This window comes from Equus asinus, chromosome 20, assembly GCF_041296235.1.
Source record: "Equus asinus isolate D_3611 breed Donkey chromosome 20, EquAss-T2T_v2, whole genome shotgun sequence".
Taxonomy (NCBI): domain Eukaryota; kingdom Metazoa; phylum Chordata; class Mammalia; order Perissodactyla; family Equidae; genus Equus; species Equus asinus.
In genome coordinates, this window is record NC_091809.1 from 66,357,591 (window position 1) to 66,383,821 (window position 26,231).

Here is a 26,231-nt window from a genome sequence, read left to right on the forward strand (position 1 = left end):
CCCATATGTGACAACATCTAACCTGTCCTTCCTAATGAGGCCTGATAGAAACCCACAACATGATGTAATGAAACCCAGTGAGGATTCAGAATAATCTCCTTAGGCTCTATGTGGGTCAACAGAATTAATGTTTATGTCACTGTAATTTCTGCTTTGTGTTTCACACAAGCCCTAATAGGAAATACAAAAACCAGAGGGATTTTCTTTTAGGAAATTATTTTAGTCTCTTTTACATTCTATAAGAGACAGAAAATCAAAGCACCTAAAATAAGATTCAAGAGTAAGATATGATTAGAAGACACACTGAAAATGGGAAATTACTGTTATTTTTAAAACAGGTTGGTCTTACACATTTTTGTTTGTTTTTAAACCCATGAGAGTTACAAGGGAAATCAAATCCATATAGTCCTGACTCATTTACACCCATTACTCATCAACTTAAAACGATAACTGAATGTCCAAAATACCTTTTTCTTTTAGAGACATGACTTAACAGCCAAAGTCTAACTTACATAGACTCAAGTTTAACCAAATATGCTGAACCTACAGGGCCGAAATAAGTTCTTGTGCATCCTGGATCATGACTTAGTTTTATCCCGGAATAACACAAGCATGCCAGACCTAGTCAGCTCCCACTCAACCCAAGAACATAGTAAGATAATCTCTACCAGCCTAGTTTCCCCACAACTAATATTTTATTTTTGGCTTTCTCACCTAATGTGATGGGAATTCTGCAGGGTTAGCAATTTTCAGAAAGAAACAGTTAAGAGTTTCACCTACTGAGAAGACAGAGCTAAGAATGATGAGAGACGTTCCCGGGGCACTGTCTTTAGGGGACAGTGGCCTACCTCTGCTCTGTGTGTGCCTATGTCTGTGTGTGCATGCATGCGCACATGAAAGAGACAAATAAATGAAAGGGAAAACTAAGAATCTCAGTAATTTAAAGAAGGTAAAGGACAAAGAAGCCTGGCTTTACACACCCACACCAAACAGGAATTGGCTAGACGTTCTGTTTTTCAGGAGCAATTTAGCTGCAAAAATATTTGGAAAAACAAACAAACAAAACTTTGAATTCCTCCAAAGAGAGTGATGCAACACCAGGAGGTGATAGAGAAAAAAAATTCCTCATAGTCATCAGACTCCTAGGCACCTAACTCAGTGACATTTTTAATACTGACAAATCTCATGAGTGAGGGGAGCACAATAATCACGAATGTTCATTTCAACCTCCATAGCTAAGCAGCGACCACCTAGGCAGTCCACCAAGACCTTCAGCAGGCTCCAACTTAGGAGCAGAGTTCAGCCTTTAGAGGGAAACTATCCTGGGCAGCAGGGAAATTCAGCAATCAGGGCAAGAAGGACCTTCTCCCTCCATTAACTGAGAGAGCTTTACAGACATCCTCCCGACAGCTCCTACTGTAAGAGCACCTTGGGCGTTCCTGGACCTGGACTTCATGAACACCTAGCAAAAAAACCAAATGTGTATTCTCTACTTTCCCCTCCCCTCTGACTTTTCCGTTGGCCAAGGTGGTGGTCAGGGGCTTCCCAACTTAGCCTCAGCTCCTTAGTATGTATTATCCAGAGACGTCACTATCATCTGCTATTCAGTCTTGCCGTTCTCTTAGCCAAGTGCTAGAATCGCAAAAGACTCATTTGAAAAGGATGGCTCCTCTTGAGTGCACAATGTTTATAATTATGATTACTAGGCATTGGAAAAGTATTCTAATAATAGAGTTTCTAAAAGCATACACAGATAATGGAACACATTAATAACTATGAAGAGAGGATGTAGTTCTCGCCTGCCATTCTGTGCCCACATGCTGAAAGGAAAGCCTGACAGAGAACGCAGCCCTTCGCCAGCCTTCTGGGTACGTCTGCACCTGCTGTTATACCTGCTCACTCAGCTACGGGCCTCAGCGTGAGATGAGTCAACACACCCAAATGTTAAAATGTTAACTCATTATCTAATCCCAACCTGCTTCTCCTGCTTTTTACTGGTACGGGGTGACCATCCATCTAGTTGTTCTAGTCACATTCCTTTCGCTCTCTCTCACTGCCATTATTCAGTTGGTCACAAGTCCTACTAATCTGTCACTTGCTTCTCTGTCCCCTACTCTCCACCACTTCTTCTGTCTTAGTTTAGGACCTCTACCTCTCTTGCCCAGATACTAAGACATCTGTTAACTAGTGTCCTTGCCTCCAGGTTAGTCCCTCATGTATTTCTCATCTCCAGTGCCTCCCAAACTAGCTTCCAAAACATAAGCCTTGCAAACAATGAAATCATAAACATAGCTGAATAAAACATCAGTGAATATTTGTATAATCTTGGACTACAAAAAGCATCTTGAAGCATGACATAAAACCTGGAAGACATAAATACGGTTACTTAAAAAAATCTCCTGTAAGATAAAGAACACTATAACCAAAGAACAAAAATAACCGGGGAAAATATCTGCAATATATATCATGGGGGAGATACTGATTTCCTCAACATACAGAGACTTCTTACAACTCACTGAGAAAAAAAACCTATCTGTAAATTTGAAATAACATCTCAAGTCCATCTCTTGGCTACAGCAGGAGAGGAAAAGCTAATGCAAATAATTATAAAGCTGCGCTGAAGGCACAGAGTGTCCTGTAAAAACTAGGAATTGAAAAATTGGTTAGATATCACTGTTAGCAAATCTACTTCAAATGCCCTGCCTACATTCAATTACACCACATGTCAACACTAAGATACCTGTAAGCAGTTGAAAAATGCGTCTGGATTCTCTTATTTATGCTTTTGGAACACAGTCGAGCATGTTTGGACAGAGAAAATCATTCCCTGTAAAGCTGAAAGGGCCTCTTGGCCTGCATTATCGATGTTTTAGCTTTGAGCCAAAAGGGTAGTCTTCAGGATCATTTCTGAACTCACACACCACTAAACCCTATTATTCCATCAACACAGCCTGGGCTGGGAGGTTGGAACAAATGCCCATCAGATGAAACTAATTGGCTTTTCCATTTTGACCTGAACTAAGTGACAAAAGAATATCCAAGAACACAAAGGCAGAGTATCAGCAGTGACATTGCTGACATAACTGCCACAAAGACACTTACTCTACCTAGACATATGATCATCCAAAAGTAAGGTGTCAAAATCCTAAATGCAAATAGTACAGATGACTTATTTTTCAAATGAAAGCTCAGAAGAGATGGCACATCTATTGCACTCATAAGAAGAGAGAAATTTTATTAGGAAAGTGAACAATTCTAGATGCTAATATAGCTTTTTATGTGAATCCGGAACACAGGCCAATTCACCTACTGTAAGACTACAAAGGAATCTGAGGCAAAAGCCCCGGACAGTATTAGTGTCCATTTGCCAAAACAGAATTTAAAATATGAAGCTGAGACTAATAACTGGAGTGCAATCATGAGTAAATCTGGGGGAAACAAAGGAACTTAAAACCAACCAAACAGTACTGGAACTTAGAAAATTTAACCAATTAGTTCCCAGCCTTGAAAATGTAAGGCTGTATTGAGGGACTCAAGCATAAGAATACTACCATTATACAAGGAATGGCCAGTGTCTGCATACGTGACTTTTGTTGCTCGAACTATCTTTAGTCTGTGAGCACTTAACTCACAATGTTGTTGAGAATTACGATATAGAAATGAATTTGATTTTCTAGATAGCTTCAAAAAAAAGACAGTTGGATTTTTACATTTCTGACTTGTTCAATGAATTTGCAGAAATTCAAACCTTGGCTGATGGTTTCTCATAACCCATTTGATTCTATCCTTTGCCTCTAGAGAAATTAATAATATGTTCTCCCAATAAATCTAGGGGACAGGAAGCCATTGTTCATTTTATTCCTGGGTGAAATGGGCTCAATGGCTTTTGCAAACGAGCATCACATATGGAGATAAATGATGTGATCACTGAGGTGGCGTTGATGTGGCAAGGGGCAGCCAGTCTAGAACTGCTCAACCTAAGCAAGCACAAAACATGACAAGAAAACCAAATTCCATCATAAGCCTCCTTCCCTTGCCATGGAGAAAAAGAGTTGTGCCTTATTTCAAGTAGTGAGTGTCAGGAAATACTGTAATGTTGCTATTCCTTGCAGAGTATTAGCGAGAAACTAACTGTAGTCAGCAGGTCAGAATAAATATTACTGAACTAATACCCATCATCCTTGGCTTTGTTTCTGGCAGAACTGAGAGGGCCTCATCTGAGGCCTAACAGCTTACATGCTGAATTAACAAAAAGCGAACAGCACAAAACCTACTTAAAATTAACAGGATTCTTTCCTCAGGCCCCCAGTTTTTAAGGATACCAACGTTGGGATAGATAAGTGTGGAGACTCACTCTGGGAAGCATAAAGTCCCTCTGCAGCTCTGTCTTCGTGGCTGTCGTATTCCCTGCTGGACAGCTGCCTGTTGGCAGTCTCCAGACGATCTGTGCGCAAAGAGGAAATGATTACAAAGAAATGCATATGAATCTAAGACTTCATCCAACTGAGAAATGGCATGGGTGCCAAGAGCTGGGTAGGAAGAGAGGCTCAGGCAGGAGCCCAAAACTGAACAACTCTTGGGGAAGAACAATACGTTCCAAAATATCAAAAGTGAAGTCTTCAGGTGCCATGCTGTGCCTTTATGCAATCTAACGCCAAGGTATGCAGCAGCAGTAGGCAGCTAAGGACAGGTTCTGGGAAAAACCGCTTTGCTGCCTGCAAGTCCAGCAAACCTCTGATTTGAAGTCCTCGAGAAGGGGTTGAGTCTCCTTGGCCTCAGCCCAGCCCTAGTCTAACCTTGACCCTCAGCCCTACGTTTTAGCCAGTGACTGCTATCCATATCTTGGAAGCAAAAAAACAAAAATAACCCTTAAATAAATACCCTCAAAAAAGTCAAAATCACCTAATGGATGAAGATTCTACACAGTGAGTTCTATGTTTGCTCAAATCACTTGGTAAATCTCCATTAATTTAATAATTCAGCCTAATAAGTATCTACTGAATGTACACGATACCCAAGACAAAAGGGTTTGTAGTAACAGAAAAGGTAGGACCTGGCTACTGGAGACCACCAGGGCATTGAGTATTCTGACATACGAGGCAACTGAGAAATGGCTCGGCTGACTGGAAGTGAAGTCAAGTCTCATGGGTCAAATCATTCTGCATGTTAGAGGTTGCCAAGATCCTGCAGCAGGTGGCGTCCAGCTTTCAGGAAGTTTATATATATATATCTACTCCCTTCACAACTGTGGGCTTTTTTTTCCTCCAAGAGGGACACATGTCTAGCTCTGTCTTCTATACTATACCTAGCAAGTGTTAAGTGATGGCTTTCAAAGAATGCTACCAAATGACTCAGCTTGACAGGGAATGGAGGCACATCCAACATCGGTCTTTTCAAACATTCCCATTCACATAGTCATGAGTCACCGTTAAGGTTTTTTTTTATTTTGAAGTTATGTTTTAATTTTAATTTATTAATTTTTTATTGAACAAATTTGACATGTACTGTTACGCAATTTAAAGCAAAGGAGTGGCACACATACTCCCTCACTTTCATGGACTCGTGCGTAGAGGTGTCACTTCTTGGGCTCAGGCTGCAACCAACAATCTACAAGGCAGAAAAGAACAATTCTGCTCTTTGAGTGCCCTTTCCCCAGGGGGCTGGAATTTACAAGATTATCTAACACACTCTGGACCTGAAGTCAGGCTCTTAGCTACACCGGTAGTTTAGGGTAGAGAGAATACGAAGGGAACCTGACGTGCCTCGGAGGTCTCTGTTGAAATCATGAAGTCTCCGAATCTCGCCTTCCAGTTTGTTCCTCATCGCCTTGTCCAGTGACTCTCGCTTGGTGGTAGACTTGACCAAACTCTCATAGGCTTCCGAAATTCTCTGAAGTTCTTTTTCAAACTAAAAGAAAGAAGTGGCATAAAAGTGGGACTTCTGATATTCTCATTGGTGCCTTAGTTATACTGACTCTCTGACATTCCAAGTGTGAAGGCTGTACCTCCAAAGCAGCCTTTCTGCATCTCAGGTTTCACGTCTACCAAATCGTGTCATCGACTTCACTCTGCACCAGGGCTACATGAGGATCTGCGAATAGCAGCCTCACAAGTCTGGCTGGTCCGCCTGATGTCACCTTGTAAAAGTCTCTCTGCACAATTATCAGGAAGGGGAGAGTGTAAACATAACTTAAACCTCTTATATTTTGTCTGGTAATTTGTAACTATGATTACTATTCCCAGTTAACATAAGGGAAAATATTAAAGTACAGAAAAACTAAAGAAAAACTAGACCCAAATTTCCAGACTCCAAGTACAGTGCTCTTCTGGACCCTCTTACCCATCCTCCAGGGAACATAAAATCCACTCGAGGAGATGCTCCATTACTTAGAGTTTTCACCCCTTTGTCTATGAAATTATCTACATAAAGGACTAAAGGACTTGAATCTAATTGTACACAAATGTATCACAGAAAACCTCTTTATATGAAGGAACTAAAGGCCTGGGATTAAAACCAGTTTTTCCATATTTCACTAAATGAAAAGCTGTAACTGAGAGAGCCTTTAATCTACGGCATATAAAAAATCTGTAACAAGTATCTGTAACTATAATATAACTATAATTATATTATTATTACAATAACTAATATTAGTTTATAATATAAACTATCATAGTATGCTTTTGAAGTAGATAGCAATAAGTCTTATTTTATTGTTGTGTAACATAAATGCAGGCGAAGGGTAAAGAGTGCGTGCAAACACGGAACCTTGATGAACTGCTCCCACAAGTTAGAATCAGGCAAAGGAGGGCAGGTTGAGAGCACTGGGCACCAAGAGACCTGCCCCGTGTTCTCGGTCCCTCCACAGGAGAGCTATGTCACCATCAGTCAGGGAGTCCAACTGTCTGAACCCCAAGTGACCAGATCAGAAAGTCCCTGCTGAGACACCTCTCAATAACACATATCCTGACATGTCTATTGCACACTTACTACGTGTCTGGGTGCTAAGGAGACAGAACTAAGTAAGACAAATTCTGGTCTTCAGGAGCTCACAGCCTAGACCTGGCCTGTACCCAGACACATACACATCTACAGTGCACTGTGAGAAGGGCTGTGGTGGTATGATGCTATGACAGTCTAGAGATAAAGTCATTAATTTTGCAGGGGTGAGAAGGGGATTCTTTAAAAAAGATTTCAGAGGAAATGTCATTTAAAATGAGTCTTGAAGGATGAACAGGAATTTGCCAAGCGGAAAAGAAAAAGCCAAAGGACTCTGGCATTCTAGGCAAAAGATGGGGCATGAGCCGAGACACCAAGCATGAAGGAAAGAGCATGTCTCTGACATGACAGGTAGTCCAGGGATGAGAGCCAGGTGCAAGTGGCAGGAGCTGAGGCCAAAAGGAAGGACTTCACATTATGGGCAAGGGAGAACTATGGGGGTGGAAGGGCCATGGGAGGGCAGGGTTATAAGCAGAAGGGCAGCAGGATCTCATCTGAGGTTTTATAGAAAAAAAAAAAATCAAAGGATGGGGTTGAAGGGTGGAGGTGGGGAGAAGAGGCAGGAGAAAAGAAGTCCAGGTAAGAAGCTAATTAAATAGTTCAATGGCACATGACAATGGCATGAACTAGGACAACTGAAAGGACAAATTCCAAAGACATTGAAAAACAGAATCAATAGGTCATAGCGACTGGTCTGGACAGGAAGGGAGAAAGAAAGCAAAGACAACACAGACATTCATGGCTTAGAAGACAGGGTAGTAAGACCTAACCAAGATAAATGATTATACGAGAAACAGGTTTACGAAAAAAAGAAAACCAGTGTGGTTTTGGAGATGCCATGTTTGAGGTGTCTGCAGAATACCTTGGCGGGAACTTCCCGCTAGGAGGTGGAGACACAGGTCTGAGAGTTGGGGGAGCAGCTGTGGCCTTGTGTACAGATGACAGATGAAGTCATAAAGTGGAGACCACTTAGGAAGATCAAGAGAAGATTAAAGGGCCAAGGATGGGGAGCATTAACACTGCAGGAGTAGGCAGGGCAGAAAAACCAGTACGAGATTCTGAAGCCAGTGGTGCCATAGCAGCCAGGAAGCCAAAGAGTCAAATAAGGAGAGAGAATGTGGTCAATGCCCCAGAGGTTACAAGGGAGCCAAGACAAGTCTGAGAAGAGGTCAATGAAGAGGCTGCACAGCACTGGGGCTTCTGCTTAGTGGCAGCAAACCAGGGCACAACTGAGAATACCAAGGCCCCTTCTGGTACCATGTTATTTTCCCAAAGGCCTCCTAACACCAGAGTTGGTTCTTCCGTGGTCCCCCCATTTCGACAAGGCCTTTCTGTTTCTTCCAAAGATATCATGAATTGTTGGTAATGTGGCGGCAGAGGGAACAGCATGTCCTGAATCCTGTTCATAGTTATACCACAAATTATGTTCCTTCCTTTTAATTTTGTTTTCAAAGGAGATGGCTCCAAAACATACCACCATTTCTATGCTAATTTCATCTATAAAAGGTGGCCTTTGTTTTCGGACAGATGGGCCTGCCACAGCAACAGTCCTCATCAAGACTGAAGGGCATCACCTAGTCAGTCATTAAGGAAGCAGAGAGCACCATAAACTCTGAGATGTCCCCCATGAGAGGGTGCTCATGCTTCAAGCCCAGGATAACAAGGAAGCCTTCCCCAACTACACCAGCATAAAAACTTTCCTCGATCTGACTTCACAGTACTTTCATCTGTTGCGTTAACTTGACTGGCATTCTGATGACACTTGTGTCTCTGGTTTGACTGTCAACTCCTTGAAGCCAGAAGTAGCCTGTCATTACAGCCCTAAAGGTACGCCCTGTCCATGACAAAGAAAGATGAATCAGTCTTTAAATTTATAACTCCTAAACACGGACATGGGCACTGATAAACTATACCTGATTGTGGCTTCTTTCCTTTCACTAAAAGAACTTCCCTCTGTACCCTATAAAAGGAAACCAGGGGATCCCAATGACAGTGTAGCTACGATCTCAACTACTAAACCAGTCAAGAATTGGCATATGGTTATGTGCTTACAGCTACCAGGAAAGGGCAAGGGTCTTAGTTCAGGACAAGGTACTTCCTATGAGAAATGACAGCTGTCACGAGGGAGACAGATTATAAAAGACAGAATGACGACTAGATGCAGAAAGTTAAAGATCTGCAGATTTTGATTCAACATCAGGAGGAATTTCCTACTACATTTTCCAGAAGGCTCCCCACTAATGAGTTTCTCTTCTCTGGAAGCATTCAAGCAAAAAACGAATGACCTCCTTTCAGGGACATGAAGCAAGGGTTCCTAAGGGGTGGAAAATTGGACCAGAATCATTTTAAGAATTTTAAGTCTAAAGCTCTATGATTTCTGATTGCACACTCCTTCAGAATGAGAATCACACCCTCTTCTTCATATCCCCCATGTCTGGAACATCTTAAGTCCTCCCTGATGTTTGTTAAAGCTGAAGGGAAGGTTGGGCAGGCTGGCTTTGATATAAAACCATCTGGGCTGGTTCAGAGTCCTGAGTCTAAAAGAAGAGCCTGCCATCCTCCCTTCCAGCCCAGATGTCAGGAAGCTCTTAGGCCAGGCCATTAGAGCCCCTGAAATGGCACAGAGAAGCACTCCTTGTCCCAGAAAGAGAACCACGAGCAGTGTGGGAAGCCCTGAGAAGATCTCAGCCATTCCAAGCTCTGGATCCTGGCTTCTTCCCTGAGCACCTTCACAAGCACAGCTCAGCGACCACAGGACCAGACAGGACTGCTGTCCAAGCCGCAGACTGCCCAGTCAAAGCCACCATTGTTTCTCTGACAAAAGAAGAGGGTCTTCACTTAAGCAAGCCTGGGGGAATCATAAATGCTTGGTCCTTTCCCCTCAAATGCCCATCTCTGCCCTGACGGTTTCTGAGGCCAACCCACTCAACAGCCCACAGTCTGGTCCTGCTGGAAACTCTGTCTATTAATTATGTTTCAGGGAAACTGGCAGGAAAGAGAAGCAAAATGAGTGACCAAAAGGAAATACCGGAAAACAACTGTTCTTTCTGGGGGTCCTCGACCATCATTCCAACACTAACAGTGATAATCACCACCTTGTGCCTCTCTGGAAACAGCCTTCATATCTAGGCTGCGCTTCGGCATTCTCTGAGTTTAGTCGTTCTTTCCTGCTGTGTTCCTGGCTCAGTAGGCATAGGCTAAGCCCTGCAATTAAAAATTCATCTATTTTTGGTTCTGCCCTTACAATGAATCTTTGCGAGTGCTCCCAGGGCTGTGAGGATCCCAGCTTAGATGTTATTGCTGGCACAGGGCAGCAACATCCTACAACGCAGTAAAGTGGTTCCACCCAACGTGGGGGCTGTCATCAGTGAGAAGTAAAGTCATCACCTCCTCTGACAGTCCTCTCCCCAGACTGAAGGCTTTTAAGCAGCTGCTAAGAGACAACTGGGCAGTGAAGCTGATGCTGAGGGAAGACCTGGGACGAGGAAGACCTCGGGGACAAAAGCCATGAAATGTTAAGTCACAGATTTCATGCAGCTATTGTCTTTTGGTCCCAGACGTTGAGAACAGCTAGGGAACCAGTGATGAATATGAAAGTATCTATCAAAATCTGAGTTTTTAAATTGACAATTCCAGTGGGACATGTGACAGATTAATGAAAAGTAATATTTATGGAACCATTTATAACAGTCAAGGGACTGAGAGTTTGGGGTTCCAGAAGGGAAACAGCTTTTGATTTTTCTCCTTTTTCAGGAGTCATCAAAATCCTTTTGGCCACCAAGTTGAAGAATCTTCCCCCGTGTAGGGAAACTGAGTCACTGGGAGATTGATTTTTGTTTTACAACAGAGAAATGTACGTTAAAATCAAGAAAGAGCCAGACAGAGAAAGATGAACTCTATATGACTCCACTTACAGATGGAAGTTAACATATAGACAAGGAGAACCGATCGGTGGTTACCAGGGTAAAGGAGGGGTGTGGGGAGGGCACAAAGGGTGAAGTGGTGTACCCACAACATTACTAACAATAATGTACAACTGAAATCTCACAGGTTGTAATCTATCATAATCTTAATTAAAAAAAAAATCAAGAAAGAGATGTGTATTACATGTCAATAAAAAGTACGTATCAATTAAAAAGTCAGTGAAGAATAACAAGATCTCCCAATTTCTGTACTCTCCACGTAACTGTTCAAAAATATCCATGTGAAAAGATCCAGAACCAGACTCTGCCCTCAGGGGAGTCTGCGAACTCCTGGACATGTCTGTCACAGGGCTTCATTAGGGAGAAGAAAGAACTACTCATTTCCCAGGAAGTGCTGAGTTGGTCCTTCCCAATTTCCAGTCGGTACCTGGAAAGAAGCTGCCCTGGGAGGTGTCAGAGGCAAGCCTGGGCCTGAGCAGGGATTTATAGCCAAGGCTGGGAGACAGCACGCTTGTTCTCCAACTTCTAAAGGTACGACTGGGGTAGGAGAGAGGCCACAATCTTTAGGCAGCCCATTTGTTTCTGGCTCTCATTTTTTTCTCTCCAATAAAGGCAGCCAGAGCTCTCTGAGCCAAGTCTGGTCTTGACTCAGGGAGCTCCAGACCCTATCAGTGGGAGCTCTGCACAAACGTGCTAGGGCAGATTCTGTCTGTGAACATTTGTACCATCAAACCCTCTGCTCCCGCTGTTTACTGCCAGCCCTCAGGAAATCAGGGGAGCCAATTGCTCTGAAACCCTGACCAGCAAAAAGACCAGGCTTTATCTGTGAAATCAGTACTAAATAGTGAACTCTGGATGGGTGAGCCAGGAATAGTAAGGGTCATATGGAACCAAACGACAATGCTCCTGTAGTCAGGCAGGGTTTATACTCTACCCTTTCTCTTTACAAAAGCCCCTGATTGCCTAGTACACAGCCAGACACTTAGTCTCTTAGAAGCTCTCCTACCACACAGGCCTCCTTGCCTCCAGACAGGAACCTCGAGCGCCCTGTGGCTCTGGTGCCCTGAAACATCCTACCACCTCTGTCGCCTTGCCTCTTGGTTCTACCTGCAGCATTTCAGGCGCTGACGTGTCGGTCGTCATGAAATCACTGGCCACGACAGTTCACTCTCGCTGGATGTTTTCCTGTTGCCTTTGGCTCTCAGCATAAAGCCGTAGGACTGAAGGCTGCCACACATTCTGATGTTCCCATGATAACTGCATGGGCTGGAATTACACAGCATCTCCCCACCTGATAAACTACAAGCATGAGGAGAGCACACAGGAACTCAGACTCGACCCTCACTACTTTTTGCAGAGACTAGCTATTGAAACAAACGTGGCAATCACAAGGTTCCTGTCTGAGATGCTCAGATTTAAAGGAAAATCTGCCTCTCTCAACTCATTCCCCTATTTCACATTGTCCACCTGGGAAATGCTACAGCCTCTGAGTCTCGGGTCCAGGGCCACCTCCCTGGTACCTACTGCAGCCCCTCGACATTCTACTGCAGGTATTAGCTTAGGCAACTCTCCCCTGTTTGGACTGTAAGCTCCTCCAAGGCAGGCAATATGTCATATTCATTTCTGTCTCCCTAAAGCCTTGCACAGTGCCTAAAATAAAAAAGGGTCTCCTTATCATTAAATGTTGGTGAGTGAGTCAGTGAATCAACCCCTGCGATATTGTGATTTGAGAAATACGTATTCTGGTCATTCAGACAACCAAAATATATTTCTCGGAGATACGTGGTCTTCCTCCATGGTTCCTGGCTCACAGCTCCCAAAACCCTTGGAAGTTCCTGAGTGATAAGAGCAATGAGAACATCTTTGGTTATAATAGTTGGTCTCTTGTCCTCAGTTCCTGAAAATGCTTCAGAGCCACAAAAGTGCAATGGATGTCTTGTTATTCCTAACAAGCCCTTTCCACCACAATTAGGTTTACATTAATGAAGGTGACTTTTGCAAAGCACCTAAGGACGGAGGCTGGTTGCCAGGGAAACCAACATGAAAAGAGAATTGGAACTTTCAGTCCCACCCCGATTTCCAGGGAGGGGAGAGGGCTGGAGGTTGAACCAATCACAGATGGCCAATGAATTAACCAATCATGCCTATGTAATGAAGTCTCCATAAAAAAAACAAAAAAGGACAGGGTTCGGAGAGCTTCCAGGTTGGGCCCCAAACTCCACAAGGACAGAAGCTCCTCTGTTTGGGCCTTGCCCTACATATCTCATCTGGCTGTTGATTCGTATCCTTTAATATCCTTTGTAATAAATTGATAATCTAGTGAATAAACAGGTTTTCCTGAGTTCTGTGAGTCGTTCTAGCAAATTAAATGAACCCAAGGAGGAGGTTGTGGGAACCTCTCATTTACAGCCAGTGGGTCAGAAGTACCGGTAACAACCTGGACTTGTGATTGGCATCCTGAGTTGGAGGGGGGTAATTGGAACCGCTAATTTGTAGCTGATCAGTCAGAAGCACAGGTAACAATGTAGGCTTGCAACTGGTGTCTGAACTGGAGGGCAGTCTTGTGGGACTGAGCCCTTTACCTGTGGGATCGATGCTATCTCTGGGTAGATAGTGTTAGAACTGAGTTGAATTCTTGGACACCCTGCTGGTGTCAGAGAAGTGCTTGTTGGTGTGAGGAAGCCTACACACACACACACACACACACACACACACACACACGTTGGAATGGTGTGCAGGAACCCTTTCAACCCTCCATGAGCTGGTAAAAAATTCCATCCCTTCCAGAGAACTTTCTTGCGCCCCTTCCCTCAGGAAGTCACATACCTTGTGGAGCTTGTCAGCATTGTCATAGTAACCCTGAAGTTCCTGGTGAAGCACCCGGTTCTCCTCTGTTAGTATCTCCACCATCTGCTGGGCTCGCTCCACAATTGCGAACGCATCTGGCCCAAGCTGCTGGCTGGGGGAGGCGGCAGGTGGGGGCTGTGGAGCTGCCAGGGTCATCGGAAGCGGAAGTGGCAAGGAGACGGAGTGCAGAGGCCCACTGACGGAGGAGTTCTGGGAGGACATCGGGCTGTGCTGCTGCACTGTTGATGGGAAAGGAAGTTGGCATGGGCGGCTGCAAGGGAACGGAAGACCAGTAATCAGACCCTAGGGAAATGGTGGGAGGAGGAAGGAAATCCCAACAATATACACACTATTGATGGCTTCTACTACCAGAGGTCATCAACACACTTTCCAATGCTGGGTGAGTCCAGCAGGTCCAGTCCTTCATTCCACAGATATTTAATGTGTTCTCCCTCTGAAGCACCACTGTTCTGTCACTGGAGATACAGCGACCAAGACAGACAAGGCCTCTGCTCTCATGAAGTTTACATTCTCAGGGAAAGGGACAAGACCACCACCAAACAGCAAACAAACTAAGCCAGGTATTGAAAAGTAATGAGTACTCTCCAAAGAATAAAGCAGAGTGATGTGACAGCAAATGACTGAGTGGCTGGTTCGCAGTGAGAGGTCAGGGAAGGAGTCTCTGAGAAGCAGATGCTTGAGTTGAAGTCTGAATGACAGACAAGAAGGAACCAGTGGTTGGAGGTAGGGATAAAGAAGTGGGAAAAGGAGTATTCCAGATAGAGGAATGGTGCACGGGCCTAGGGCAGGATTTAGCACAGCATGATCAGGTAGGAGAAAGCAAACTGATAGAAAACAGCCAGCAGAAGCAGTAAAGGGTAAGACCAGAGGGATGGGCAAGGGCCTTTGTAAGCCAAGGCCAGCCCTTGCCTTAGGATGTAAGGGGAGGCCAGCAGAGGAGCTGCCTTTACTGAGAGGGGCGCAGACAGAATGCACAGTGCCAAGAATGGATGTAGCAAGAATGGACGAAGGGCGCCCAGTGAGGAGGCCTGGGTGTGGTCTGGGTGAGAACTGAGGAAGGCCCACAGGGCAGTAGCAAAAGAGAAATAATAGATGAATTTAGGGCGTGTTTTGTATATATCATGGATGGGGGACGAGAAAGTGAGGAAAAGTCACAAATTACTCCTAGATTGTAGGCTCTACACAAATAGACAGGGGTACCATTTAATGAAATGGGAAATTCTTGGGGAAGGAGTTAATTTTTTGGCTTTGATTGGCTGGGGTGGGGAGGTCAGGGGGTCAAAAATCTGATTTTAGCCATATTAAAAAGAACACAGAGAGGTGTCCACTGCTGGCTCAAATTCCTGGAACTAGCTCCTATATTAGGAAGCATGACTTACCATCTCCTCTCTCCACTCCATAACAATCTCCTCCTCACTATTCTATTAACCCGTTTCCTAAAACTCACAGTGTCTTCTTCCAGCCTAAGGCAAGGGCTCTGAACAACAGCTTTTACAGGTATAAAAGGCAAATAGTCTTGATATCTAGTTTTCCAACCACAGCTGTTGCTCTTCTGCAGAGACTTCGGAAAACTAGTTTTCTTGTCGACTCTCTCCACCTTTAGGTCTCAATCTGGGAACTAGGCTGCTAAGAATTATCAGCAACCCAAAATTCAGAAACATTCTGCATCAAAGGGCCCAGCCCTCTGCAGATCTAGCTATTCCTAATCCGTAAGAGCCATACATGTCATCTCCCGTAACTTGCGGCCATCCACAGCCAAAGCTCTCCGAGCTACCCTCATTTTTCCCAGGAGGTCGCTTGGCCTTATATTTTCCTTTTCAGTATACTTGCTGGAATGTTTTCAGACCTTGTCAGCCTCGGTATCTCTCATTTTGTAAGTGTTTCTTTGGAGCCAGAATTCTTTGCAATGCCAATTCCTACGAGCTAAATGTCAAACTCTAGAAGAAAATTTGACAAGGGTCATCTTAGCCCTCCCTACATGGATATGCAGACATTCATAAAGGTGACCTCAGAGTAAACGCAGGAGATCCTAACTGAGTAACCAACCATAGGCTTTGCTTTAATAACAAACATCAGAGCACTCCACCTGGGCTCAGGGGATATTTCCCAACTAGACTTCCTTATGCCTTCGATCTAGGAGCCCCTTCCATTTCATATTAAAGCAGCTGAGATCTAAGTTCCCCAAGGCAAGGTGGAGAACCATGGAGCTCAATGCGATTTATTCCTTAAGTGAGCGTCACCTTCCAGCCTTCCACAGATTTCAGAAAGGAACGGTGTCTGTGGGGAGATGGAAACCATTCCTCCTCCCTCCCTCTCTACACCTATTACGTAACTATCTGGCCACCTCTTCAGGAAGAAAACATTTCTGCATTTTGATGAATCCATGCCTCTTCCACACTGAAGTGTGCGTGACTGTGTGTCACCCTGTGCATATGAGGTCTGTGTGTATAAGGTCCAACTCCATCTCAAGTGCCATTCACAATCCCTGATTTTCACCCAGATCACAGGAGTGCCTATCAGGCACAGACCCAAAAACCCACAGATCCGTTACCGAATAAGTGCATACCTGCAGGCTGGCTAAATCCTACAGTGCATTTTTTATGGAAAGAGGTTACTTGGCAAGAGGCAAACTACCACAAATGACACCGCCTCAACTCAAAGGCAGATACCCATCCCACTCCTAAGGACGCCCTCACACTTCATCCAACGCAAGGGCTAAACGAGGTGGCCCCCTTGGAGCTGCGGTGGCACCGATGAGCCTGCAGCCCCGCCCTCCGAAGCATTAGGGCTTCCCTTTGACCTAGGCAGCTTCAGGCTGGGACTTCTATCTTTTAACATTTATTGAACTCTGGGATTTGGAACTCACTTACAGTCAATGATGGGTTTATCTTCTCAGTCATCTTTTTCTGTTATGTAACAAAAAGGAAGTGTTTTCTTAATGCCAGCCTAAGTCATCCTGAGTGGCAATGCAGGAAACGGGTGTTTGCCAAGCTTAAGGGACAAGAAAGAATGGGCTTTTTCCTATTAAACAGAAAACACCGGCCTCACAAATGACTCGGTTACACATTCAATACACACCACATTACAACGGACGACGGGCAGGCAAGACAGCAAACCTCTATTCCTTGGTTCTACTACTCAGCCAGCTGGGGTCAGTGGGCTCAAAGATCTGTACAGGTGATTTGGGCTTAGTGTAAATGAGGGTGACAGAGTGTTGGGAGAGAACAGAAAACTTTCACACAAGACCAGATGAAACAGTGCTATGGAACACCTATCTTCAGCTTCCAAAGACAATGCTACTGATCGGCTATCACTAGGATAAACACTTCCTAGGAATGGAGACACAGAAAAAAGAGAAAAAGAGGAGATGGGAACCATCATTTAGTGAGAAACTACCTGCGAACAGAATTCTATGCTACAATTATCTCTTTGTGAGCCTATTTCCCTTGTTTGCTTGTGAAGTCTGAGAGCTAGCTTATTCAACATCACGCGTCTTGGTTTCCTGGGACTATATGACACTTAGCCCATTGTTAAGGACTTAAGGAGTTAATATGTATAAAGCCTGGCACAAGGCAAGCACTGGACAAATGTCAGCTATCATCACCATTACTGTAATTATTATCATCTGCATCCCACAGCCTCTACTGCAGAGACTAGCACTGAGTGTGGCGTTCATGAGAAGCTCAATAAATTTCTTCTGCTGTGGCTGACATTTATTGAGTACTTTTTATATTTCAGCCACTGTGGTATGCACTGTTACATGCATCATCTCATTCTGACCTTTAGAATTGCCTTATAAAATGGGTATCATTGTCAGTTTCTCTCTTTAGATGAGAAAAACAAAGCACAGGATGGTAACTTACTTGTGAAATCTAACAGAGATAATAAGAACACAAAGGAGATCCAAGCCCAGGCTTTTGAATCCAGAGTCGATGCAGTTCACTATTTCCCTATACTGGTGAAAGTGCAGAGGGGAAGCAGCCACCCTTTGGTCCTCTGTTCCTGGGTTCCTGAGGCCCAGTCTAAGCCACCACCACATCCATGTCCCTCACACCCTAACACAAAAGCATCAGAGCTTTTTTTTTTTTTTTTTTTGGTGAAGATTGGCCCTGAGCTAACATCTGTGCCAATCTTCTATTTCATATGTGGGATGCTGCCACAGCATGGCTTAATGAGCAGTGTATAGGTCTGGTCCCAGCATCCGAACTCATGAACCGCAGGCCACTGAAGCGGAGCAAACGAACTTAACCACTACGCCACCATGCCAGCCCCAAGCATCAGAACTTTTTGTAGGTTCAAGCCTCCAGGGGAAGCATGAAGGTTAGAAACCTGCCTCTGAGTTTTTCTCTTATGTCATATCTCCAGAGAGCATTCAACTAAAATTGATGGCGTCTATGCTGTCTGCCAGGCACCACATTTCATTGCCTTGCTTAATCCTCACAAAAACTTAGGAACCACCAACAGGCCCTGCTCCTTCCTCAAAGAACTAAATGAGCTTTGAAACACCACAGGAAGTAACCTTCTTCCATCTGCCACCGAACGGACCAGTTGCTTAAATATTTCTGAGTAGGGCTGCAAAAGCCTCTTCTCCCCACGTCTTAAAAACAAGAATAACAGCATTTAAACAGTCAAATCTAAGACACAAAATAGAGGTCATATAGGCTGGTCCTCCATCATCAATGACTTGGACCATGCCCCATATATATAGTCCAAGCCCAGAATTTGCACCCATTTCTTTCCTTGGAACTAACAACCTTGCCTGAACCACATTCCTGACAACCTACCACCACTGGCCTTATGTCATGTTTTTTGTCCTCTTGAATTTTTATGTAAGTGTAACATTATTTGATTTTTCATACCTGTATGTCTTTTCTCTCTAATTATTAGCATGCATGTTTTTTGAGGGACGAAAATTAACTGAGACTTAACTGAGATGATATCCAATAAATTTTTGTCAACTGATTTGGCCCCTAAGCCCGAGACCAAGTTGGGAGACCATACATGCTTGATGCTCTTTCAAAGAATGCGTAAACCTTCACCATTACATTATTAAGGAAGAGACCTCTGGTATTTAGATTTGTTCTGGATAATATAGGTAGAATCTCAAATCATGATGTTGCCGATATAATAACATAGCTCCATGTCACTGACCTTCTTCTCATGTATTTGGGGTCACAAAATACAGCTCAAAACTGGAGCAATGATGTTATTTGGATTGCAGAAACAAGGTCACTGGTGACATCTCATCAACAGTCTGTTTATTCCTCTCAGCATACAACAAGCTGTCACAAATCAGCTTGTTTAACCTCACGTCTTTACGTCACACCTGTACGTAAATGTGCCATGAACAGCACTTGACAGCCACTGTGTCATGTGATTCTCACAAGCTTGGGCATTCACTGCTCTCATGCCATATATTATTACCCTGTTTCTAAAGTATGAAAACTCAGGCTCAGAGGACTCACAAACTGGAGATCTCACAATCTTCACAAAGCAAAAAATCGGCTTTGAACTGGGGGTCTTGAACCCACCATACTTCCACCACACCAGGGCTGCCTCCTCATGTTGGTCCAGGAGCACACTGTTCCTTAATATGGGGTCTCTTTTTTCTAGTTCTGCTTCTTTCTAGCCATGTAACCATGAGCAAGTTTTTGACTTCTTCTTCACCTTTAAATGGTGATAATAACAGTATCTACCTCAGAGAGTTGCTGTGAGAATTAAAGGAGATATTGCATGTAAAGCATTGCACATAGTATCTATCTTTAGGAAAGTACTTAATAACTGTTAGCCTCTGTTATCACACACTGCTAATGGGTGTTAGGAGAAACAAGAAGCACCACCCTTGGGGGTCTCTTCCTCTTCAAACACTTTGTGGTGAGAATCACAACCCTTAATCCTAAAGCTTTAATGAGGAATGAAAGCATACTGCAGCACCGTAGAATCTTCCACTTGGAAAGACTTTTCTTGTAATGCAACGCAGAACAAGAGCGTAGTTTCAAGGTGACATCCATACATGTCAGGACGCTCTCTCAGACACAGATTCTCACTTCCTTCTAGACCTGTGCTGTCCAAAACAGTAGCCACAAGCCACTTGTGGCCACTGAACACCTGAAATATGGGAAGTCTGAACTGAGACGTGCAGGCAGTGTAAAATGCACTTCAAAATTTGAAGACAGTACAAAAAACATAAAATAGCTCATTAACAGTTTTTTATGCTGATTACCTGTTGAAAAGATAATACTTTGGTGATAATGGGTTAACTAAAACATACTTTTAAAAATATGTTTCTAAATGGGTTAACTAAAATACGCTTTAAAATTAATTTCATCTGTTTCTTTTAGCTTTTTAAAAATGTGGCTGCTAGAAAATTTTAATTAGACACGTGGCTCACATTATATTTCTATGGAATAGCACTACTCTAGACCATTCTGCATGTACACCAAAAGGCCTCATTTTGGAGACGATTCCAGAATTCAGTGCTCATCAAACAACTCATGCAAACAGACCAGCAGTCCCCACCTGTTGTCCCTAGATCCCCAAGCATCAATGGTGATCAGCAAGCTCTATTCAATATATTAAACTATATGTTTATCTACAATTAGGCCATCATGCTAACATTTACTAAATATGGCTTATGTGATTGACAAAAATTTTTTCAAAACATGACAGGAAAAGAAACATCAATGGATAAATAGAGCAAGGATGTGATCAAGTAATTGAAAACAGAAAATGCAGGCAGCTAAATACACTTCCCAAACCAAACTTATTAATAGAGAAATAAAATAAAACAAATTGTTTTCAATTTATCAACATTAACAATTCAATTCAATAAGCTTTTACTAAGCCCCTAAACAAAGACTTTTTAAAAGATTCTCAAGATATGATACACATTAGGATTTTACCTGTGTAAAAAACAAGGCATAGAAAGATGACTAGAAGGAACTATGACAAAAAGTCAGAGTGACTATCTCCAGGTGACAGGATTATGGATTTTTTTTTTACTCTTCATATTTTTCTACTCTTTATATAATTTCTACAATGAACACATATGGCTATTTAAAAAAATTACGTTATCTAAGTAATACATGTACATTATAGAAAAATTAGAGAGTAAAGATAAGCAAAAAAATGAGAATTGTTATTTTAATAATCAGAGAAAGTAAACAAAATGAAATAAAAGAATTAAAAAATGAGATGAAATAATAAAGCACTTCTTGGCTGTGAAGAGGTTCAAATTTTAAGACTTCTCAGTAAAAACACTTCGTCTTTACATAAGGCTTTCAACTTACCAACTTACATAAAGCTTTCCAACTTTCCAACTTACAGTATTTTCTTACAATTTTCTGAGCCTCAGAACAACATAAGGAACAGAATATCTAACAATGGTTATCGCTGGATAATGAGACCATGGGGAATTTCTGGTTTCTTTCTTTTTCTTCTCTTGAGGGGGACAGAGTGGGGATTACCTGCATTCCTAAATTTTCTACAGTGAACATGTTTTATTTATGTAAGGAAGAAAAGCAGTTAATTCCAGGGAAAATCAGCTGTAACAAGTTGCAGATAAGGAAACTGAGGCTCAGAGAGAACTTATGCAATTTGCTACAAAGTGGATGAGCCAGAACTTCAAAACTCCTCTTTTCCCAAATCCATAGCCTTCCCACCTGGACCCCTTGGTTATATAGACACCATAAGACTCATAAATGTTCAAATTTAGACCTGACTCTTGGATAAACCAAGATCAAAATTATTACAATGCAGGATGGGTATAGATAATCCTCTTTTTGGAAGAAGTCACTCATTTAATGCATTACAGCTGGAACTGTGTTAGGCTTCTGAGAAAAGTAACCTGAACTTGACCCGTGCCTTTTGAAATTCCCATACTGCAGAGCTGTTTCTGAGGGTAAACAGGGCATTTTACTTGGCCCATCCAGCCATAATTCAGCTTAAAAACTGTAGAAACTCCTGCGTTTCAATGTTGGTATTCAAAACACATGTTTAGCTGGTGGAATTTAAATAAGGCTCCATGGCCTCATTTTTGTTAAGGGCAATTCGTAGTTTTTAACCCAATAGCTTTGGGTCCAGCTTACCTTTCGGTCCCACATAGCAATTGATTTTCATAACTGCATAAACTGGAAATCGCCACTTTGGAAACACGCCCATTCTGAAAATTCTCCTTCCTCCTCTAGCCATTTCCAACTCGAATTAAGATGGGACTACCAAACACTCTTCTGGTCATACAGCACCTTCCAACATCAAGCCCACCAAGAGTAAAGTCTGCTCGTTAGCACCTAGCTTTACGCTTGTTCATGTTTTAAAGTGCACTCTGGCCACACTGCTGGACACACGTGGGTTTCTTGGGGAGAGGCTTTCTCTCTAATTTGCCACATATGTTCCTGGGCTGTGTCCTCGTTTGCTCCTTCCCTCCTCTCTGTACCGTCACTTGACATGTTCTCAGAGAATGTCAGTGACTCTGACTCTATTCTAAATAAAACCAAACCAGGAGGTCTTTGTGGCGGAAAATGCTCAATGCATTTTTTTAAGGAAAATATGAGAGATTTGGGAGATTGGTCACACCACAGGTTCCCTCCATTAATGCAGGTGACTGCAAGCCCCCTGCTCTGATGGGAAGGAGGGTGGCTCGTGCTGATGACTGGCCTGTGAAGAGAAGTCAGCAAGCATGCCCTGTGGAAGGAGGTCCACAGCATCTCTGGCTCTGACATCATCTCATAACAAGATGTTTTTGATCAGCCTAGGACAAAAGGGTGGGGTCAAACACCATCATTTCATGCTTTTATAAAGTTTCTATCTACATATTAAAAATCAAATTATCGCATTCATAGATGAATACAATATTAATAATAAACAGTTACTCCTCTTCTCTCTGCTTCTGGGAAGCTGGTAAATCAAACTCCCTACACTGAACGGGTGAGATTCAGCCAAGATAAAGGGCAAAAGGGCAATGGACAGGTGGAAAGAAGAGTGCTTTACTCATTGAGGAGTCATTTTTAGCCTTTTTCCAAACTGATACTGCCTGAAACATAAAAATTACTCATTAAAATGGTCCTTATCATCTTCCATAACTGAAACATTCTGCTCAAAACAGGCTGTCTCGGGTCCCACCTCCAAATGTAAGCAAACCATAAGACACACTGAGGCCACAGCCTGGAGCTGTCAGCAAGGTCAAGTTTGCTAAGTCTTCCAGGATATCTGGGAGAAAGGATATCCAGGGGACTTTCCTCCTGGAGCGTGGAATACTTCATCAGTATTCTGGCCCTCCTGAAAAAAACAGAGGTGGGCAGAGCATGGGCTGGACATCAGGTGTGATATATAAATCTGATTAGAAATTCACCAGTTAAATGACACCAAGGAGAAACTTAAATCTTTGCCTGCACTGCAACACACAATGGTCAAGTTTACACTCACGGGAGATGCGGCGTATGGCACAGAGGTCCAGCACTCCCAAGCTGGTACCCGTGACTAAGTTCCTTTAACCTCTCTCTAAGCGTAGGTTTTTATATCACAAATCCTCATACCCTAAAGTGGGGACATGAATAGTAGCCATCCCTTGGAACTGTTGTGAAGATTAAGGAGGGCAACCCACACAAAGTGCCTGGCACACAGTAGGCACTCAAAGGGTTAGTCCTACTGCAACCACCACCATTTCTGCTTCGCTATTACCTGCTAAGGGTAGAGATGGAGTTCTAGAAACTGGAAAACCAGAGCTAGTGTCAGAGAGAACAGGTTTTAGTTTATTCTGAATCTATTAAAATATACAGATCATATGAACAAAAAACATGAAGAGCCAATTTTCAAGATTAAATAAATCTAACTAGTAAACTGTCCTCCCCCCAAAATTAACCTAACTGATCATTGCAAATTAAAATAAGGAGTTAACGCTGTCTATTAAATTAGCAAAATTTTTGTGATTATAATGACTAATATTATCAAAGTGCAGTGAAACAGGCACTGTAATATTTTTACAAAGTTAGCTGGTATCAGAAGTCATTAAATTTCCAACACAATTTACCCAATAATTTCATTTCTAAATGGTGACTCCTAGAGAAGTAAACCAAAATATGGAAAATTTGATGTGCATGATGATGTTCATTAGCTTGTTTATAAAGAAAATGATGGGGCTGGCCCCGTGGTCGAGTGGTTAAGTTCGCGCGCTCTGCTGCAGGCGGCCCAGTATTTCCTTGGTTCGAATCCTGGGCCCGGACATGGCACTGCTCATCAAACCACGCTGAGGCAGTGTCCCACATGCCGCAACTAGAAGGACTCACAATGAAGAATATACAACTATGTACCGGGGGGCTTTGGGGAGAAAAAGGAAAAAAAAATAAAATCTTTAAAAAAAAAAAAGAAAGAAAATGATGTAAATTCTATACTTTATGAAATACTATACAGCAATAAGGATGATTATAAAGACAACTAAACATTGTAAAAAGAAAAAAAGCCTGTGATACAATACTATCTAAAAATAAGCTAAGATACTAAATTGCATACATGATTATAATATGAAAAAATTTAATTTGTATAGGAGAAATGTTAACAGTGGTTGTATTTTAAGCAATTTTTTAGCATCTTTAGTTTCCACTTTTGGACATATGGACAGATTTCTTTGGAAAACAGACAGGCATTTGACTAATGTACTCCAAACTACTTTGATGACAATCAGATCATCCACAGGTATTCATTCACGCGTTCACTTCCATTAACAGTACAGACTGCATAAGCCAAGTCACTACTTGTGGTGTGCACCATTTCCACAAAGTGAGTCAGAATTAATGTCCAAATGCCTGCTTTAAAAAAAAAATAAAAAACAAACAATTTTCCATAGAACAACTGTCCAATTCTCACCTTGTCTTCATTTATATCTGTTTCCACCTTCAGATTGGAGGAAAAGGAAGATGGAGCAGGAACAAAACCATGGCTGGCTGATGGTCCCTGGAGGTCTCCACTGGCTACCTCAGTAGGGCGAGGTCACCTTAGTCTCTCCATCTCTGCCAGCCTCATGAGCTCACCCACACAAGGGCCAAGGTGGTGCAAGTCAACCAGGCCTCTCCATGGGATTTCCCAAGAAAGGAGCCCAAAGTGCTTTAAAATAACCCACCACACACCTCCATCTTTAGCAGACAAGAGCAGGTGAGAGAATTTGTAAGCTATGGTGAGTTAGTAATGAAGGCAAGAACTCCCAAGTTCTTAATTCTCTTATCATAAGCTCTATGCTCTATCGCTCTGGTCTCTTTGGATCTTTCCACCTCTAGGCAAAAAGTAGTGAAGTCTCGACAACATAAAGGGTTGGACCAAACCACTGAGTATTCGCAACACTGAGCCACTTCTGCAGCACAAGGCAAGGAGATGGACTCAGAGCCCTCTCCTTCTTGTCCAGGAGTCTATGATGTATTGACGCAACAGCCTGCAGCTTCCTACACCATCACTATTAATGACAAACAGTAATCCTTTAAGCACAAGGGAATGTGTGAGCGAAATTAAAAGCAGCCCTGCTGCTCTCTTGAGTCAAAGATAACTTGAACATCACACACTGCTGAGTGTCAGATCCAACCCTTGGAGTTTGGGCCATGTTGAATGTGTCTGAAGCAGGGCTGGTGTGGATGCAACTTTGTTTACCCTGTCAGCCAAGGGCTGCACCACTGGAGCCATGCTGGCTAGCCATGGGCAGGCTCACAAAGGGGCCTTGTAGCTCTGGGCCCAGCTTCAATGGTCTGTCTGTTACGTCTTCTGGGACATTTTGATGTGTCATGTCAATCCAGCTGCCAAGCCTGGCAACCAGCTCAAATCCCTCAAACATTTCTTCTTCTTCTTTTTGACGTCACAACTCTGAGATAAATGACACTTTCCACAAATAACTGGGTAGACCTCCAAGAAGTGCTTCCCTCCTCCCCTTAATATACCTCCTACCTCATATGATACCTAGTGCCAAAAGACAAAAAGAAAATGATCTACTTCATGCATTGCCAATGAACAAATAGTAAGGCCAAAGAGAAGGACAGAGACCTCATTTGGGGATATTTTCACCTTCTATCAAGCTCCGGAAGCTGAATTAAACATTCAGGAAAAAATGTGAAATATCACAAATCAAAATCTAATATGATTCTGGGATAAAGATCATGGACTATTTTAAACAACCCTGGTAAATCAATGCAGTGCAAATACTAGACATTTGAAGACTTTTTTTTTCTCTTCAAACTTTATCGTTTTTGAGTTTAAATTTCTCCTTCGGCTTAAGGAACTATAAAAGGGTAAAAAGAAGAGCCCCCGGGCCCCATCTCGGATGCCCCAGTAGGGTCAGACTATGCCCACCTGAGAAAGAACGAGTTCTGCTGCCCGTCAGAGATCTAAAAGCTGGTACACTGCTCCAAGCCGGCATTCCCAACCTAGTGCAGGAAAATGGGTCAGCAGCTGGGAAGTAAGTGGCAGATG

General features: G+C 42.9%; 1 protein-coding gene across 16 annotated transcripts in view; it reads right to left on the reverse strand.

The window, feature by feature from the left end:
- The window catches only part of AMOTL1 (angiomotin like 1), a 155,464-nt gene that overhangs the window by 40,794 nt on the left and 88,439 nt on the right, over positions 1–26,231 (reverse strand). For all 16 annotated transcript variants that reach the window (XM_014835373.3, XM_070490424.1, XM_070490422.1 and 13 more), the window contains 3 exons: positions 13,746–14,037; positions 5,763–5,907; positions 4,355–4,444 (listed from right to left, as the gene is read on the reverse strand). In XM_014835373.3, the coding sequence (XP_014690859.2) occupies positions 4,355–4,444; positions 5,763–5,907; positions 13,746–14,037 (527 nt within the window). The remainder of the gene's footprint in view (positions 1–4,354; positions 4,445–5,762; positions 5,908–13,745; positions 14,038–26,231) is intronic.